Source organism: Saccopteryx leptura, chromosome 4 (genome assembly GCF_036850995.1).
Source record: "Saccopteryx leptura isolate mSacLep1 chromosome 4, mSacLep1_pri_phased_curated, whole genome shotgun sequence".
NCBI lineage: Eukaryota > Metazoa > Chordata > Mammalia > Chiroptera > Emballonuridae > Saccopteryx > Saccopteryx leptura.
In genome coordinates, this window is record NC_089506.1 from 124241658 (window position 1) to 124257266 (window position 15609).

Genomic DNA, 15609 nt, shown 5'->3' on the forward strand with positions numbered 1-15609 from the left:
CACTTCTCCTGGGAAGAGCGCTGGTTACAGACTAGGGGAGAGTTATATAGTGTTTGGGAGAGCCTGAGGGGATACTGAGGCAAAAGTCCTGGTATGTCCGGAATGCTCCTCCTTGGGGGGCTTCGAGCATGTGGGTGTTGAATCAAAAGTCCTGGTGTGTCCGGAGCCCCTCCTTGGGGCGGCTTGTCAGCTTTTTGGAATTCCTCTGTCTCAGGGGCGATAGTCCAATAAGGGTGAGGTCTGACAGATAAGCGGAACATCAAGAGGGCAGTTTAGAATACACATATCTATCATTTCTCAACTCTGTGGTTACATTTAAAAGAAAGGCAGTTATTTTATAATATACGGTAAGGAGTGATGAGGAGAAAGGGGAGAAAAAATTGGAAAATTATTGCTTCTTCTGGAGAGAACTCAAGAAAAGAACCTTGCCTAGCCAAATTCCTCATCCAGTTAAGGAAGTCATCAATTTCTGTGCTGTGAGGTCTGAACCAGGCGATGTCCTCGAAAACCTGAGTTAGGAAGTAAAAAAATTTTGTGAGGTAATAATTATTAGTTGCTTGCTGCAAGTGCCGATTGGACAGGGCGACGTGATACATGGTCTCCTGGATGAGCCTCATGAGACATGCTGGTCTGGTTCCTCTCAAATGGGAGGACATGTGGAGATTTTTAGAGACAGGGAACCTGTTGGTGTAAGTTTTTAGAAGGACTGAATATGTGTGGTTTAAAAAGAAGAGGGTTTGGAGAACATTCAGACGGAACTTCTCAGGCTGAGGGGCGGCTTCTTCCTGCTGTCATCCCTACCTATTTGATATTTCCCTTGTGAAGTTCTCCTTGGGGTATTGGGGAAGAGGAATGTAGGAACATTTGATTGTAGGTAATCCTAGAGATTTCTCTCATCTGGGCCTGTAGGAACTTGATAAAGAAGGTGGCAAGTTATTTGGAGATTAGGAATGCAGAGATAAGAAGGGTTGTATAGCGGGGGTGGAAGTTCTTCCATGGTAAAGTTAGAGATATTCTTTCCTGGCAGCCCTGGAGAGAGCAGTTAGCTTGAGCTAAAAGAAATGTTTCACGTCCGTTTGTAGGCTCTTCTTCAGTCAAGAAGACCCAGCGATCTTGTCCCCTTACTATGTGAAGGGTAAAAAGACTGAGAAGTGTTAAGAGGTGAATGCTATTCATTCTCCTAGTTCTTCAGGGACACAGGAGAGCTTTAGGGTTAGGGATCCTGTAGGGGTTGAAAGATAGGATTTAGGAGGTTTGCTGATACAGGGTTTCAGATTTAACTGTTTCGGGAGGGCAGGTTTCAGGGTTGGTGTGAAGCGTTAGGTAGATTTTTACAATTTTCTGATTGGCGAAGGTCTGCATGTGGTTCTTTAAGAAACTAGTGAACAAACATAAGAGGCAGGGTCAAAAAGTTAGAAAAATAAATAGGAGAGTGAGTGGACCAATGAAAGACAATAGTCAAGACACCCAGTTTGTGTGAAACCACTGATTCCATGTATACAAATTCGCTGGGCTTCCTAATGCAACAAGAAGAGACATTACCTGTATAGCTCGTTTGGTCCTTAGATTGACGGGTAGTGTACTAGGAATTGAAAGAGGCTCATGGGGTGGGATTAGGTTGATATTTGGGGTGAGATAGATTAGGGTACAGGTTTCTATCCAATTAGTAAGTAGACACATATAGGTGTTGGTCCCATATGAGTAGAAAACCCCTGATTAGGTGAGGTAGGCTGAGAGGTGAATAGAGAATAGAAGGACAAGGAGTCAGTTTTGTTTCTCTGTTTCTGAGCTCCAGATGGTCAGGGTGGAGGAAAGAGTTGCCCTTAGCAGCAGTGGGAGTTGTCAGGATCACGGTGTGTGGACCTGTCTATGTGAAAGTCAGTCTTTGAGTGATGTACTGCTGGAAGCACCTCTTGGACAGTTTGCTGAGTAACCTGTAAATCCTGCAAGTACTTAGGGAAAGGGTGGTTACATTTCTACACTTTGCAGTTAGAGTTTAGGTCCTAGTGATCATTGCTTCTAGCTGGAATTAGCAGCAGGTCCCAGCCCACAATAGGCATGGGGCATTGAGACAAGAGGAATAAAGGAGATACTATTCATTAAATAAAGCAGCAAAATCAAACTGTCAATACCCACAGTAGAGATCTTCGAGGGATAAATAAAACTCAAATATTCAAGCTAGGCATAGTAGATGGCCCTTGTGTTTACAAGAAATGAGATTAGTTTATATCTGCTATTTGGAAGAAATACCTTAGGCTCCTGAATGATGTCCTTGGGCCTTCAGTGGCAATTCCCAGCATGTTGGGCAAGGTCAGGTCTCAGGTAGCTGGAGCAGGGCTAGAAGAGACTGAACCCTCCCTCCATGGAGCAAGGGGGCAGCTTACCTTCTCATGTCCCTCTTTCCACAGCACAGACTTGTCAACCGGTGGGGCCGGGAAGCCTGGCAGGCTTCAGTTCAATGACCTTTCTTTCCACTCTTGAAGTAGGGCCCTGATAGAATCCTATGAAGCCCTTTAGGGCGCTGGAGCCAAAGCTGGTATTTCCTGACCTCTTTTGGGCCTTATTTGCCTTTTTTGTTACTTTCTTGACCATGATAGACCTTAAAAGCCATGCTCAGAAAATCTCATTGAGGGGCTTGACTAAGAGCAAAATTGGAAAACCAGTGTTTAAAGAAGCCTATTAGACTGAGGAGAAAAAGGATTTGATTTGTGGTGGTAGGTGGTTGGAGACTGCAGAGGGTCTGAGTTCGATCTAGGGTGAGACTTCATGTGGTGGGGGTTAAGGCGATGCCTAGATAGACTACGGACTGAGAATAAAGTTGAGCCTTAGCAGAGAAGACACGATATCCCTTCATGGTGAGGAAGTTAAGAAGGGTTGTGGTGTGTCTCCTTGAGGCAGGCAGGGAGGGGCTGCAGAGGAGTAGGTTATTTACATATTGTAAGAGAGTACTAGTTTTGAGATTGCATGCTATTAAATCCTGAGCTAGTGCCTGCCCAAACAGGTGTGGGCTGTTTTTTATCCCCGGGGTAAGACAGTCTATGTAAGTTGCTGGGCTGTATTAGTGTCCAGGTCAGTCCAGATGAATGCAAACAGAAAGTAAGAGTCAGGGTATAAAGGAATGTTAAAGAAGGCATTCTTGAGGTCTAGGACCCTGAAGTGAGTGGTGTTTGAGGGAATGTGTGACAGTAACCTGTAGAGATTAGGGACTACTGGATGGAGGGGAATTACTGCCTCATTGATTAGGCGTAAGTCTTGTACAAGGCGATAAGCCCTTGAAGGTTTTTGAACAGGAAGGATGGGGGTATTGCAGGGAGAGTCCATGGGGATGAGTAAACCTGGTTTATGAGGTGGGCAATTACTTGTTTAAGGCCTTAGAAACAGACACAGTTACACAGTAAACAAAGACTTTAGATACACATTATGAATTAAGGAATTTAAATGAGTGCACTTGTTTCAATTAAAATTATACTAGAGATATTTTCTGACAAACAAAGAGACTAGACAGATTACTTACTCACATAACTTAATATACAATTCTGTTTTTCTAAGTTTTTTGAGATGGCAGGGAGTTGCCAGCATAGAGGGGAGGAAGACAGAAAGCAGATGGATGGACAGTGTGAGCAGCTGGATGGATGGAAAGAAGGAGGGTCAGAATCTTCAAGAGGAGGAGGAGATTAAAGTGCCATGTGGTCAGAGAAGTCAAAAATAATTTAGAGCTCTGAGAGGGGAGAGGGCAAGGAGGAAAGAGGCACAGTCACAGTTTGTAAGGAGGGAGGTGGTGTCAGAGAAGAGACAGGCACTGCAGCCAGAGCCACAGCTTCTAAGGAGGGGGGAGGGATTTAAGAACACAGTGGAGCAGGGAGGGGCCCCTGGCCAGCAGAGGAGGAGAAAGAGTTGGGAGTCTGTGGAGAAGGAAAGATTAGGAGCGGAGGTTTTAGGTGAGGTTTCTTTGACAAAAAACAGCCTGGGTGGCCCTGGCCGGTTGGCTCAGCGGTAGAGCGTTGGCCTAGCGTGCAGGAGTCCCGGGTTCTATTTCCGGCCAGGGCACACAGGAGAAGTGGCCATCTGCTTCTCCACCCCTCCCTATCTCCTTCCTCTCTGTCTCTCTCTTCCCCTCCCGCAGCCGAGGCTCCATTGGAGCAAAGATGGCCCGGTCGCTGAGGATGGCTCTGTGGCCTCTGCCTCAGGCACTAGAATGGCTCTGGATGCGACAGAACGACACCCCAGAGGGGCAGAGCATCGCCCCCTGGTGGGCATGCCAGGTGGATCTTGGTCGGGCGCATGTGGGAGTCTGTCTGACTGCCTCCCTGTTTCCAGCTTCGGAAAAAATTAAAAAAAAAAAATGGCCTGGGTATAGAACAGAAGGCACAGAAATTAAGGACAGGAGAGAAGGGAGAAGAAAAGCCCGCACGTAAGGAATTTCTGATGCCTTCCCCGTCCTGTGGCAGAAATTGTCAAGATCTCTTAGGATATTGTAATAGTAGTAGAAAGCAACCTGGCTAGGTGCCTAGACTTTTAAGGAAGTCTGTAGAAACTAGTCGCTTGGAGTAGAAACTTCCCAAACTGTGAACCTCAGAGAGTAGGGTGAGTCCCGAAGGAGTACAGGAGTAGTCTCTGAGGCCTGAGATTGGGAGGAGCCCATGTTCCGAGGGGAGCCTGGCTGGACGGTTTGGACTGGGAGGTCCGAAGTCAAAACCGTCTGACCAGGAAGGGGTGTTTTTAGAAAGAAATTTGGAGGCCAACCGGGGAAGGGGAAGGGAGAAACTCCTTACCTTTCTGGTCCAGCAGGGGTTCAGGACAGGGTTAGACTGCCGGCCAATCGACCTACAATTACAGGTCCAAACAGAATCAGGGAGTAAGCCCGGGACGAGCTGCCGCTGTCCATTGCTTCCCTGGTTGTAAGTTTGGACAGCAAAGAGGGATCATCCAGGCAGTTAGTAACCTGTCCCGGGTTCGGCACCAAATGTTGGAATCCATGGGAGTCTGAAAGACCAGAGTAACAGGCTTTATTGAAAGGAAGAAAGGAACCCTGCCGGGCACTTCTCAGGGGAGAAGAGCACTGGTTACAGACTAGGGGCGAATTATATAGTGTTTGGGAGAGCCTGAGGGGATACTGAGGCAAAAGTCCTGGTATGTCCAGAATGCTCCTCCTGGGGGGGCTTCGAGCATGTGGGTGTTGAATCAAAAGTCCTGGTATGTCCGGAGCCCCTCCTTGGGGCGGCTTGTCAGCTTTTTGGAATTATTCTGTCCAGTAAGGGTGAAGTCTGACAGATAAGTGGAACATCAAGAGGGCAGTCTGGAATACATATATCTATCATTAAAGGGGTACTGTTCAATGGAATACGGATCTTAACAGCAGATAATTTAGAGTAGGCTGTACCAATGACCCCAAAGAGGACTTCAGGTCACCCCACTTCTGAACGCGGTCCAGTCTTCTTCCTGCTGCGTGCAATTAACCCAAAGGATACAGATTTCCAAATCCTGCTGGGCCCACAAATGACTTAGTCCTACGTTTAGCACCATTGGCTGAATCCTCGCTCTAACCCCCACATTCATTTCATCAAAATCGCGAAACAAATTAACCGGTGCTATTCCTGTTTTCCCCACGTGTGCACTAAACCACAGGGCTGGATTCCACTCTTCATAGCTAAGAGAACACCAGCAGCTCGCGTTTTTATTTGATGCATTTTCTCCTCTAGCCTTGGGGGTAAGAAAAGCCGGGCTGCTCCATTTTTGCTACCCTCCTTGCTCCTCCCAGTACTTTATCTCCAATTACTTCACCGCCGCCACCTCACCCACCCTTTAGCTCCCGCGCAAAATAGGAGGAACGCCCAAGATTCAGAGACCTACACTGCTCACAAAAATTAGGGGATCAGGGACGTGCAGACACTCCAGTACTTTCAGCCTTTTGCATCTCATTTGCGTAATCGAACAACTTATTTTGACTTGTCATTTGCTTTTCTGATGTTCTTATTTAACAAGAAAAAACAGCCTGACCTGTGATGGCGCAGTGGATAAAGTGTCAATCTGGAAATGCTGAGGTTGCCGGTTCGAAACTCTGGGCTTGCCTGGTCAAGGCACATATGGGAGTTGATGCTTCCAGCTCCTCACCCCTGTCTCTCTCTCTCCTCTCTCTCTCTCTGTCTCTCTCTCTCTCCTCTCTAAAATGAATAAATTTAAAAAAAATTAAAAAAAAGAAAAAAACAGAAAAAAATTCTTTTTTTAATCTCTTCATATTCATTTTGAAATATCCTAATTTTTGTGAGCAGTACAGTTCAAAACGGTGGAGAGCGGGTAGAGCCTGACGCGCCCCGCAGCAGCGCCCCTCCGGGCTGAGGCAGGAAGCGACCTCCACGCTCTGTCCGGACTTCCCCCTCTGGGGCAGAACAATGACTTTTTTCTTGGAAATGAAAGTTAGGAGGAGATCGGGCATGTCCCAGGGGCCAAGAAGAACTTGGCAGGCACCTTCTCAGGTCCGAAGCCACGCCACGCGTTCCTCGCCAGCCCTTCACGAGCGCGCGGGACCCTAGCCGCGCCCTAGGGACCCCCGCGCCGAGTGTCTACCCCCTCCCAGCTCAGCACAAACCCCTGAGCGGCCACCAGCGGCGGATGCGAGGCCGAGCCCGAGCCCGCCGCAAACAATGCGCGCTCCGCAACCCCCCCACCCCGCATGCCCATTGGTCGGCGCCGGGTTGGACGGCCCGCCTGGGCGGAGTGTGGAGCGACGTGGAGTGGGCGTGGTGGCGGTGCGCGTGCGCAGGGCGGGCCCTACGCAGGCGGGGGCGGTGCTTTGTGTGCGGCGGTGGGCGCGCGGTGGCGGAGACGGCGGTGGCAGTAGAGGTGTTTCGGCGAGCGATAGGAGTCACGGTTGTGCGGGAGGGCGGGCGCGCTCGGCAGCATGGAGGAGCTGAGTAGCGTGGGTGAGCAGGTCTTCGCCGCCGAGTGCATCCTGAGCAAGCGGCTCCGCAAGGTGCGTATGGCCCAGTCCGACCCGGTTCGCCCCGCGCCCACCTCACGCCCGGATCGGCTCATGCGCTACCTCTCTCTTTGCAGGGTAAACTGGAGTACCTGGTCAAGTGGCGCGGCTGGTCTTCCAAGTAAGTTCCCAACAATGCGGCGCCCGCCTTCCCCGCCCGTGCCCCTCGGCCCCGGGGAGAGGGAGGACCCTCGGCTGCGGCGTCGCTGGCGGGGCGGGGGATGGGGCAAAAGGGGGCGTCCTTGCGTAGCGCGGGAAGTTGTCCGGATCCTCAAGGGTTCCTCCGCCCCTGCCGGGAGGGCGCGTCCAGGCTGCGTGGGGTCGCCCTTTGTTTACAACCCTGGCGGGTGCAGGGCTGGCGGCCTCCCTGGGGTACCCCCTGGGGTCGCAGCCCAACTCTGCCCCGGGCGCCGTTTCCGTTTCCCTCCCGCGCCTATTTGTTGCATGCGCCCCCGCTCCGCCTCACCCCTCCCAGCGGACGCGAGCCCCCCCTCGTCCTGTTCGTATTTTCTCCGCTGTAACCTGAGCTGTCTATTGATGAATGTATGGCTTTCTTTTTTTTTATTTCTTTTAATGGAAGGGACGGGACTTGGCATTCTGGGAGGGGGCTCTGTTTACAGTCGCTCGCGCAGACCCGTTTCCCTTTTCTTTCAAGACCCCACTTTCTTTGCTTTCCCCTACCAGTGCCCCGGCCCACGCTCGCTTGGGCGCCAGCCATGTTGTTAATCTTTGGGCTGTGCTTCAGTGCCCCTGGGCCTCCCCCTCCCTGCATCCTGGACAGCCTTCCCTTCCCACTCTGCCTCCGGGCCAGGGTTTGGGGGCTTCCCTCTACCACTTTCCATTTTGTTGGAGTTTGTTTTCTTCTGATGGAGAAACCGAGTCCTCTCGAGGCTCCTGTTAATTGGAGGATTGAGGTAACAGTTTCTCTTCCAGTTTAAAGATAAGGTGCTGGGCTTCAGGGCCCCGGCCTCCAAGAGCTCCTCTTGGGTGTGAATGGGACCTTTTGGGACTCTGCAGTGACTCACTGCTTTGTAAAGTGGTTACTCTTTTACTACGACTGGCTCTTTGCTTTTCCAGACACAACAGTTGGGAGCCAGAGGAAAATATCTTGGATCCACGGCTGCTCCTGGCCTTCCAGAAAAAGTGAGAAAGTCACAGCAGTGTGGGAAGAGGGAGAATGCTGGGAGATTCAGTGACCTGTGGACACAGTCATGCTGGGCAGTGCTGGTGGTCCATGGGCCCTGGGCTTGGGTTGTGGTCTGAGGTCCCATACAAGCTGTCACCAGGGTTTTTGCTGCCATCTCCATGGCTCTTTATAACGGTGGAGCAAGATATAGGGTTTGTAGGAGTCCCTCCTCTTCTTCCCTTGCTGGCCTGTGCTGTGTCTAGACCTATTGAGTCACTGAATAAGAGCTACTTTTGGTCTTTCTGAGAACCAGAATTGCTAAAATGAACCCTCTCAATTCATGAATAGTTCTGATTTCTTGTTGCCTTTTCTGTGGAGTAATTTGCAAACAGAACTGATAAACTAGGGCAGCAGATTTGCCATAAAAATGTGGACTTGGCCTTTCCTCCCTGCACAAGGGTGGCACTGAGCAGGAGACCGCTCAGAGAGGGAACTGGAACATGTAGCACAATAGTGAACCAGTTATGGTATCTATACCTAGAATGTTTATTTTTCCAAAACTGATGGTACTAAGGAAGTGCCGTGGTGGCCCCTTGGCCAGAGGGGCAGCATTTGCTTTTGTAATTCTGTAATTGTATTTTTAGGTAGGTGATTTGGGTTAGGAGAGGGGCTTTGAGATGCTCAAGAAAAGGGATAAGTGGTGGGCCTACCAGGAGACCACACAGACAGCTTCACAGTCTCACAGCCCACGGAGATGCAATTACAAAATGTCTTAAGATAAATAGACTAGAATGGGACAATTAGCAATGTTGATGTCTGCTGTGTTGAGGCATCAAGGACTGACCTTTGACCACCGTGAGTTCTTGGTGAGGCACTACTAAAACAAATACTTCAGTATAACAACTCGAAATACTGGGTACTATGGACGAATGGGCCACCCCATCCGGGCACAAGAGGCCAGAAGTGCTATTCTTTGGACCACACGTGGTGGGGAAGGTTTGCTGAGGATTGCCTGTTGATAGAGGCAGATAAATTAGTTGCTCAAAAGCTGTTCATGCTGAGGTCAGCCTGACCAGCTAGTTCTCAGGTGGCTCAAGCTATGGTCATGCTTATCACTTTAGCAGGACATTTTGTGTCTTCTCACAAAGGGCCATGGCAATAGGGTAAAAGTAAAGGTGGTCTTAGGCAGGGTGAGAAAATGAGGTGAGTGCAGACTTGCCCCAGTACCTTTGGGAAAGCTTAGTAACCTCATTGTCTGCTATTTTTTATAACTTAGGTCCTACAAGCCTGGAGGGGAGGGGAGCTGGTGCATTTCTCTGCAAGACAGTGCCCTAACTGTCGAGAGAGCGTGTGTTCCTGACTTCAGTTTGGTTATGGAGTGACAAACAAAAACTGGGGTTGGCATATCTCTAAGAGGGAGATGAGTTAAAGCCATGAGGTGGTCTGGGTTACATCCTGGTGGAGAGAAAACTAGGGAGGTGGGTGCTATGCTCTCCCATAAACCAGAAAGATTCTACTGGGAGCTGTCAGTTATTTGCTTGGTGTGGGGGTGTGGCCTTTGGATGTATGGAGAAGTGTAGAGTTGGGGAGGAGACCCACAGGGCGCTCCTGTCCTGTTAGACAGGTTGGGGCTGCGTTGGGAGTATCAGCTCCATCTGATTGTATTAATTGGATTCTTTTAAGAAATTACCTTCTGGGCCCCAGTGATGTGAAGTGATGTTTACCCATTTTAATTACCAGGAAACTTCTTCAGGTAGATCCTCTTCCCTGGGAGTTAGCCTGAAACAAGCTTTTTCTAGGGTAGGCTATAACCCTCTCTTGGCTTTGTAGCCCTGAATCATGGGGCTGGTTAAAGGTGTCCTTTAGGCTTTGAGCCCAGCTCCTGTGGAGTCTGCTTTCAGTACTTAGTCTAGAGCAGAGTCCGTAGACAGAGGAATCTTAGAAAAGGGAAGCGAAGACAGGACTGAGCCAGGGCACTAGTTCTGGGAAGACCAGAGTGCAGAACCAGACTGGAGCCCTTAGTTCCCTGTGCTCCTTGGATGATGAGATTTTGTGTGGGCATTGGAGGTTGGGGAGTGGGGGCAGGGAGGTGCCTGGGGTCAGGTCCTCTCTCCCTGCCCTGGACTCCTGTTTGAGATGAGGGGATTGGGCCACGTGACCACAAAGACTCCTTTTGATAGCCGAGTTTCCACAAAGCATTCTGCCTGCAGAAAGTGGCCTGGGTTAGCACTGGGTTTTAAATGGAGTCGGAGAATCCTAGAGAGGTATTCATTTCCTAGAATTGCTTGAATTCCTTTGACTTGTCTTTACTCAGCACAAATGAAATAGATGGATGTAGAAATATTACCCTGCAGTGAAACAGGTGTGGACCTGCACCCAGTGAAACTGGTGATGAGTTACCCTGAGCTTGGCTGGAATGCCCAGGGGTGTTTGAAGCCGTGGGGTTCTGTGCTGCAGAAAGGAGAGGGCCTGACTGGTGATTGTCCTCAGGGAACACGAGAAGGAGGTACAGAACCGGAAGAGAGGCAAGCGGCCCAGGGGCAGACCGAGGAAGCACATGGTGATGTCCTCCTGCAGTCGGCACTCCAAGCTCAAGGTGGGTGCTTGAGGGTCCTGATTTGGCTGCTTACCTTCCAGCACTCAGGCAGAGTGTAGGGTGGAGGAAGGGGGCTTGAGGGCTTTGGGAATTGAGACCATGGCCTTCTGCCTCCTTCCTTGCTGCCACTCAAGCCTCTGCCAGGGGCAACAGCAAGCTCCGAGCTCCTGCCCCTCCTAAGCTGGTCATTCCTTTGCTGCCCACTCTGTACTTCTTTCTACTGGATAGCACAGTCACACTTGGTTGCTGACCATTATTCTTTGACACCCCCAGTGGCTTATGGGAAACAGGAGAATAGGAAACATGCACACAGTAGGTGGTCATTGGTTTGCCAAGTAGATGCAGCTAATTGGGCAGCCCACAGGTACACACCTGGAGTCTGCGGCACTGCCCCTCCCTTCCTCCAACAGTTCAAAGGCAAGATGAGGTTTGGGGTCCTGGCCGCAGTCTTGCATGTATTTTGATTCCTTTCTTGAGGGCACTGCTCCAGGATCCAGAAACCACACCCTGTGGCCAAGAGCTCAGTCACTTCTGTGTAAAACCTCCCTTTCAGGAGGCAGTGGAGAGCTTGCCTTCAGTCTGTAGAAGCTGGCACCACGGAGACCTGAGCAATAGGAATGTGCACTGAGCATTTGTGGTGGCGCCTCAGAAACTTGGGAAGACAAGTGGTTGGTTTTCCTGTGTGCGGAAGGTTCCAAAGGGGTCAGATTTGGAAATGGAGAGATTGCAACAGGTGTCCGCTTGCTTTAGGTGACAAAACCCTTGTGCACACTTTTCATTTGACTCTTAATCTTTATGAGACATGTAAATTGTGTTGCTCTGAATTCCCCTTCTGGAATTGTCTGCCAGGAAGCCAGAGCTAAGCTTCTGTTCCCTTGAAAGCTAATACAGGAGGTCCTTGGGTTACGACACAGTTCTGTTTCTATGACAGTGACATAACTAGAATTTTGGTGTAAGTCGAAACGTACCCTAGCAATAACACAAACAGAACACTTGTACTTTTAACAGTCTAAAATGGTGTAGGTAAGCAAACTGGGGATGCCAACTCTCTCACTCATAGGCCGTGTATGAATAAGAAGAATACTGTGTATTCTACCACACGCAACCAAACTAGTTCGCCCACATAGCCTGTAAGTACTATGCTAATGGCGTAAGCCAAAACACTCAGTTTCAATTTTCTTAAGGTTTCCCTGAAGTGGGCATCATAAACTTGAGACTTGTTTGTTGAAGCTGTTGTAACCCAAGGACTCCCTGTAGTGTCCAGATGGTGTATATGCTTGTTTCTTAATTGTTCAGACTTATTTCATGAACCACCAGTTTCTTATTTCTAATTGTAAATACATTTCATGGAATTTCATTAGGGACATTATACATGGTTTCTGGAACAAAGTGGTAAGAAATTGCTCCCTTCCACCTTGCTTCTAGTGTGAAAGCAACAGGAGGCACTGGCTTCAAGGTGTCTGACACTTCCTGGGGAAAGTGCATTCTAGACCCTGGGGAACAGGCTACCGGAGGGGTGACACCTTCCCTTTGTGTTTGCAGGAACCTGACACCACCTCAAAATGCAGGTCTAGCAGCTCCTCCTCGTCTTCCACATCCTCCTCCTCTTCCTCAGACGAAGAGGATGACAGTGACTTAGATGCCAAGAGGGGCCCCCGGGGCCGTGAGACCCACCCAGTGCCTCAGAAGAAAGCCCAGATTCTAGTAGCCAAGCCTGAACTGAAGGACCCCATCCGGAAGAAGCGGGGCCGTAAGCCCCTGCCCCCAGAGCAGAAGGCAGCCCGGAGACCCGTAAACCTGGCTAGAGTGCTGAAAACCACCCAGAAGGACCTGGGGGCACCAGCCAGCAAGCTGTCTGCTCCACTCAGCGCACCTGTGGCCGGCCTGGCAGCCCTGAAGGCCCATGCCAAGGAGGCCTGTAGTGGCCCCAGCACCATGACCAGCCCGGAGAACTTGGCCAGCCTGATGAAAAGTGTGGCCAGCAGCCCCAGCCGGGGAGGCATCAGCTGGCAGAGCTCCATCGTGCACTATATGAACCGCGTGAACCAGAGCCAGGCCCAAGCCGCCAGCAGGCTGGCACTCAAGGCCCAGACCACCAGCAAGTGCAACCTTGGGCTGGACCTCAAGGTGAGGACGCAGAAGGGGGAGCTAGGGTTCAGTACCCCTGGAAGCAAAGTCTCAAAGGCCCCCAGTGGCAGGGCTGTGGAGCAGAAAGGGGGAAGTACTGGGGGTCCCACACACATCTACAGCAGCAACAAGGTCCCTGCTGGTTGCCTGGGCCCCCAGCCTACACCCACCCAGGAGCTGAGCCTCCACATCTTGGACTTACAAAGTGTGAAGAATGGTACACCTGTTGCTCATCATGCTGCAGGTACCAAAGGTGTCCCTGCCATCATTCCAGGCACTGGGAAGGGTGCTGGAGCTGGCCCCACCTCAGGGAATGGGGCTGGTATGCTGATTGACACTAGCAAGAGCGAGAAGCTGGCCTCCAGGGCCACAGCTCTGCCCACCCCTGCAGGCAAGAGGGACTGTGTCAAGGGCAGCACGGCCCCCGGAGGGCAGGAGGGCCCCGGAGCACCAGGAGTCCCAGGGGACGCACGCAAGCCAGCTGTGCTGTCTGAGATGAGCACAGGAGAGGAGAACAGCAGCTCCGACTCGGATCCTGACTCAGCCTTGCCCCCCAGCGCTGAGCAGAACCTGTCTGTGTCCGTACAGACCAGCCAGGACTGGAAGCCCACCCGCAGCCTCATAGAGCATGTCTTTGTTACCGACGTCACTGCCAACCTCATCACAGTCACGGTGAAGGAGTCCCCCACCAGTGTGGGCTTCTTCAACCTGAGGCATTACTGACACTGACTGCTACTGGCAGGGCCTCCCCTGCCCTTCTCTGGCCTCTGATTTTGCTTCAGTAAATGACCTGCACCCCAAACTCTCTTCAGGTGCTGGGTGGCCCCCCTGAAGGGCAGGCTTGGAAGGCCTTCTGGATCCTGGCCCTGCCTGTGACTTCGGGCCAGGGCGGTACCTTGATGCCTTGCCGGGGCCGGGCCTGGCCCCATTCCTACCTCTGGGCCTTACTTCCCATTGGCCTCAGGAAGTCTGGGCACTCACCTGCGGCTCGAGCCAAACCTCTGAAATATCCTCCCTGCCTGTGGTGGCAGTGGTGGTCAGCTCTCCTCCTGATTTCCCAGGGTTACAGATGTTCAAGGAGGGAGCTTCTGGTCCAACTTAGCTGTTCTGCTCACTGGTGATGAGGGTGTATTGGGGGTGGGGAGGCAGGGCCCAGAGAACTGTGCCAGGGAGGAATGACATCCATTAGAAGTTGGGGCAGGGGGGAGCACAGCAGAGGCTTTGCTGATCAGCGCTCCCCCCCCTCAGAACTGTACCTGAGCTGTCAGAGGTGGAGGGACTTTACCTCCCTATTCTTGTTCCAACCCCTGACAGCTGAGGGCTGTGGCCTTAATGTGAAAGGACAGATCTTGGAATGGAGAGAGGCAGTAGCCGGGAATCCTAGAGAAGTTGGTGTTGGCCATCTAACCCTGCAGATAACGGCTGCAGCTCCCAAACCTGGAAGTTCTGCTGGGCTGGGAAGAGTGCAGGTCCCGGAGCTGTTCTACCTGAAAACCCTCTGAGTTGGGGGAACTCCAGCTGCCTTCTTTTCTGCCAGCATGTACCAGGACGGCCTAGTCCCGATTTGGGCCTCAGAAACTGCCCCCAGCCTGCTGGGTACACAAGGGTCTTGCCGTGGTTCCCACCCATGGTGAGGCCCCACCTTCCCTGACAATCCCCCCCCATCTCTGGGGTTCCATGTCCTTCCCAGCTGAGAAGCTGTCTCTGTACCATTTGGGAAGTGGAACAAAATTAAGAGTGTCCCACCTGGCAGACGGCCCCCAGAAATGCCAGATCTGCTGGCCCAACTGCTGCGCACCACACCCCCCAGATGGTTGGAGAGCTGCCCTAGATGGTTTCTGACCAGCGTCAGGATTGCTGTCATGGGGTGGAAAGATGGGTCAGCGTGTGGGGTTATTAGGTGTTTATGTTGCCAAAAAGAAAAGTGGGGCTTTGGGGGGACTCTTTTTGTTCCAGACTTTGGTTAAAGTCAGCCAGCCAGTTGGGGCTTTCCTTTATCTCCATAGCCTTGGCTGCAGGCAGGAGAGAGCTCGAACTTAACACAGTGGGCTGTGGTTTCTGGAGGGGTGGGCCTGCTACACCGGCAGCCTCCTGGGCCCCCACCCACCATGCCAAATGGGAAACATGGCTTTTGTGTAGCCAAATCAAGTTCAGCGGTGTGTCTTTGGAGACAGCCTATGTCCAGGACCTCATTGAGAGACATCCAAATGAAGCTTTTGAGATGGTGCCCACTTTGGCAGTCGAGGGTTTGGGAATCTTGGACAACCAGACTGAAATAAGAAAGGGGAGGGTTCTCCACTCCTGTCCTCATACACCCAGCTGTCCTCTGGGTGTGACTAAAGGGGCTCCTCCAGGTTTCTCCCCCACAGAGTAGCTGACGGCCTCCCAAATTCTGCAGCTCCTTTCCTGCCTGCTACCCCACTGCCTTAAGGCTGCAAGGCCAGGCCAGCAACAGCTCCCCCTAGCCTATGGGGCCACCCTAGGCTTCAGGGGCTGTGGGCGGACCTGACATTCCCAGCAGCCAGGTCTCCAAACCCAACTTGGTGCCTTTCTGTTTACAGGCTATTTCAATCCCAAAGTTTGAATCCGCAAACACCTTACTCCCAGCCACTTTGCCTTCTTGGTATGTTGTGTGTTTTTCTTGGTGCTTGTCACTCCAAGCAGTTTGTGTTGAAAAGGGTACATGTGTACACACATACACATGCAGGTGTGATGATCTTTGCTGGAGTTGGACCAGATGTCCGGAACTGGTCATGTTTACCAATAAATAAAAGTAGTAATGTT

General features: G+C 51.3%; 1 protein-coding gene and 1 long non-coding RNA gene across 3 annotated transcripts; one reads left to right on the forward strand and one right to left on the reverse strand.

Moving 5' to 3' along the window:
* Window positions 1-438: 438 nt before the first annotated feature.
* Window positions 439-6587, reverse strand: LOC136404445 (uncharacterized). 2 transcript variants are annotated; one of them, XR_010751251.1, is made up of 4 exons: window positions 6466-6587; window positions 4773-4824; window positions 802-912; window positions 439-509 (listed from the first exon to the last, which is right to left on the reverse strand). It is a non-coding gene; the product is annotated as an uncharacterized lncRNA (long non-coding RNA). The 2 variants fall into 2 exon arrangements; XR_010751250.1 differs by lacking the exon at window positions 6466-6587 and adding an exon at window positions 5998-6131.
* A 206-nt stretch (window positions 6588-6793) lies between these two features.
* Window positions 6794-15609, forward strand: CBX2 (chromobox 2). Its single transcript, XM_066381442.1, has 5 exons — window positions 6794-6970; window positions 7054-7097; window positions 8054-8119; window positions 10593-10698; window positions 12241-15609. Exons 1-5 carry the CDS (start codon window positions 6899-6901, stop codon window positions 13546-13548), a joined length of 1596 nt encoding a protein of 531 aa, XP_066237539.1. The 5' UTR covers window positions 6794-6898; the 3' UTR covers window positions 13549-15609.

Coding starts and splice junctions, on each gene's coding strand:
- CBX2 (XM_066381442.1), top strand. CDS start 6,899: ATGGAGGAGCTGAGTAGCGTGGGTGAGCAGGTCTTCGCCGCCGAGTGC. Junction 8,120..10,592: donor CTCCTGGCCTTCCAGAAAAA/GTGAGAAAGTCA, acceptor GATTGTCCTCAG/GGAACACGAGAAGGAGGTAC. Junction 10,699..12,240: donor GTCGGCACTCCAAGCTCAAG/GTGGGTGCTTGA, acceptor TTGTGTTTGCAG/GAACCTGACACCACCTCAAA.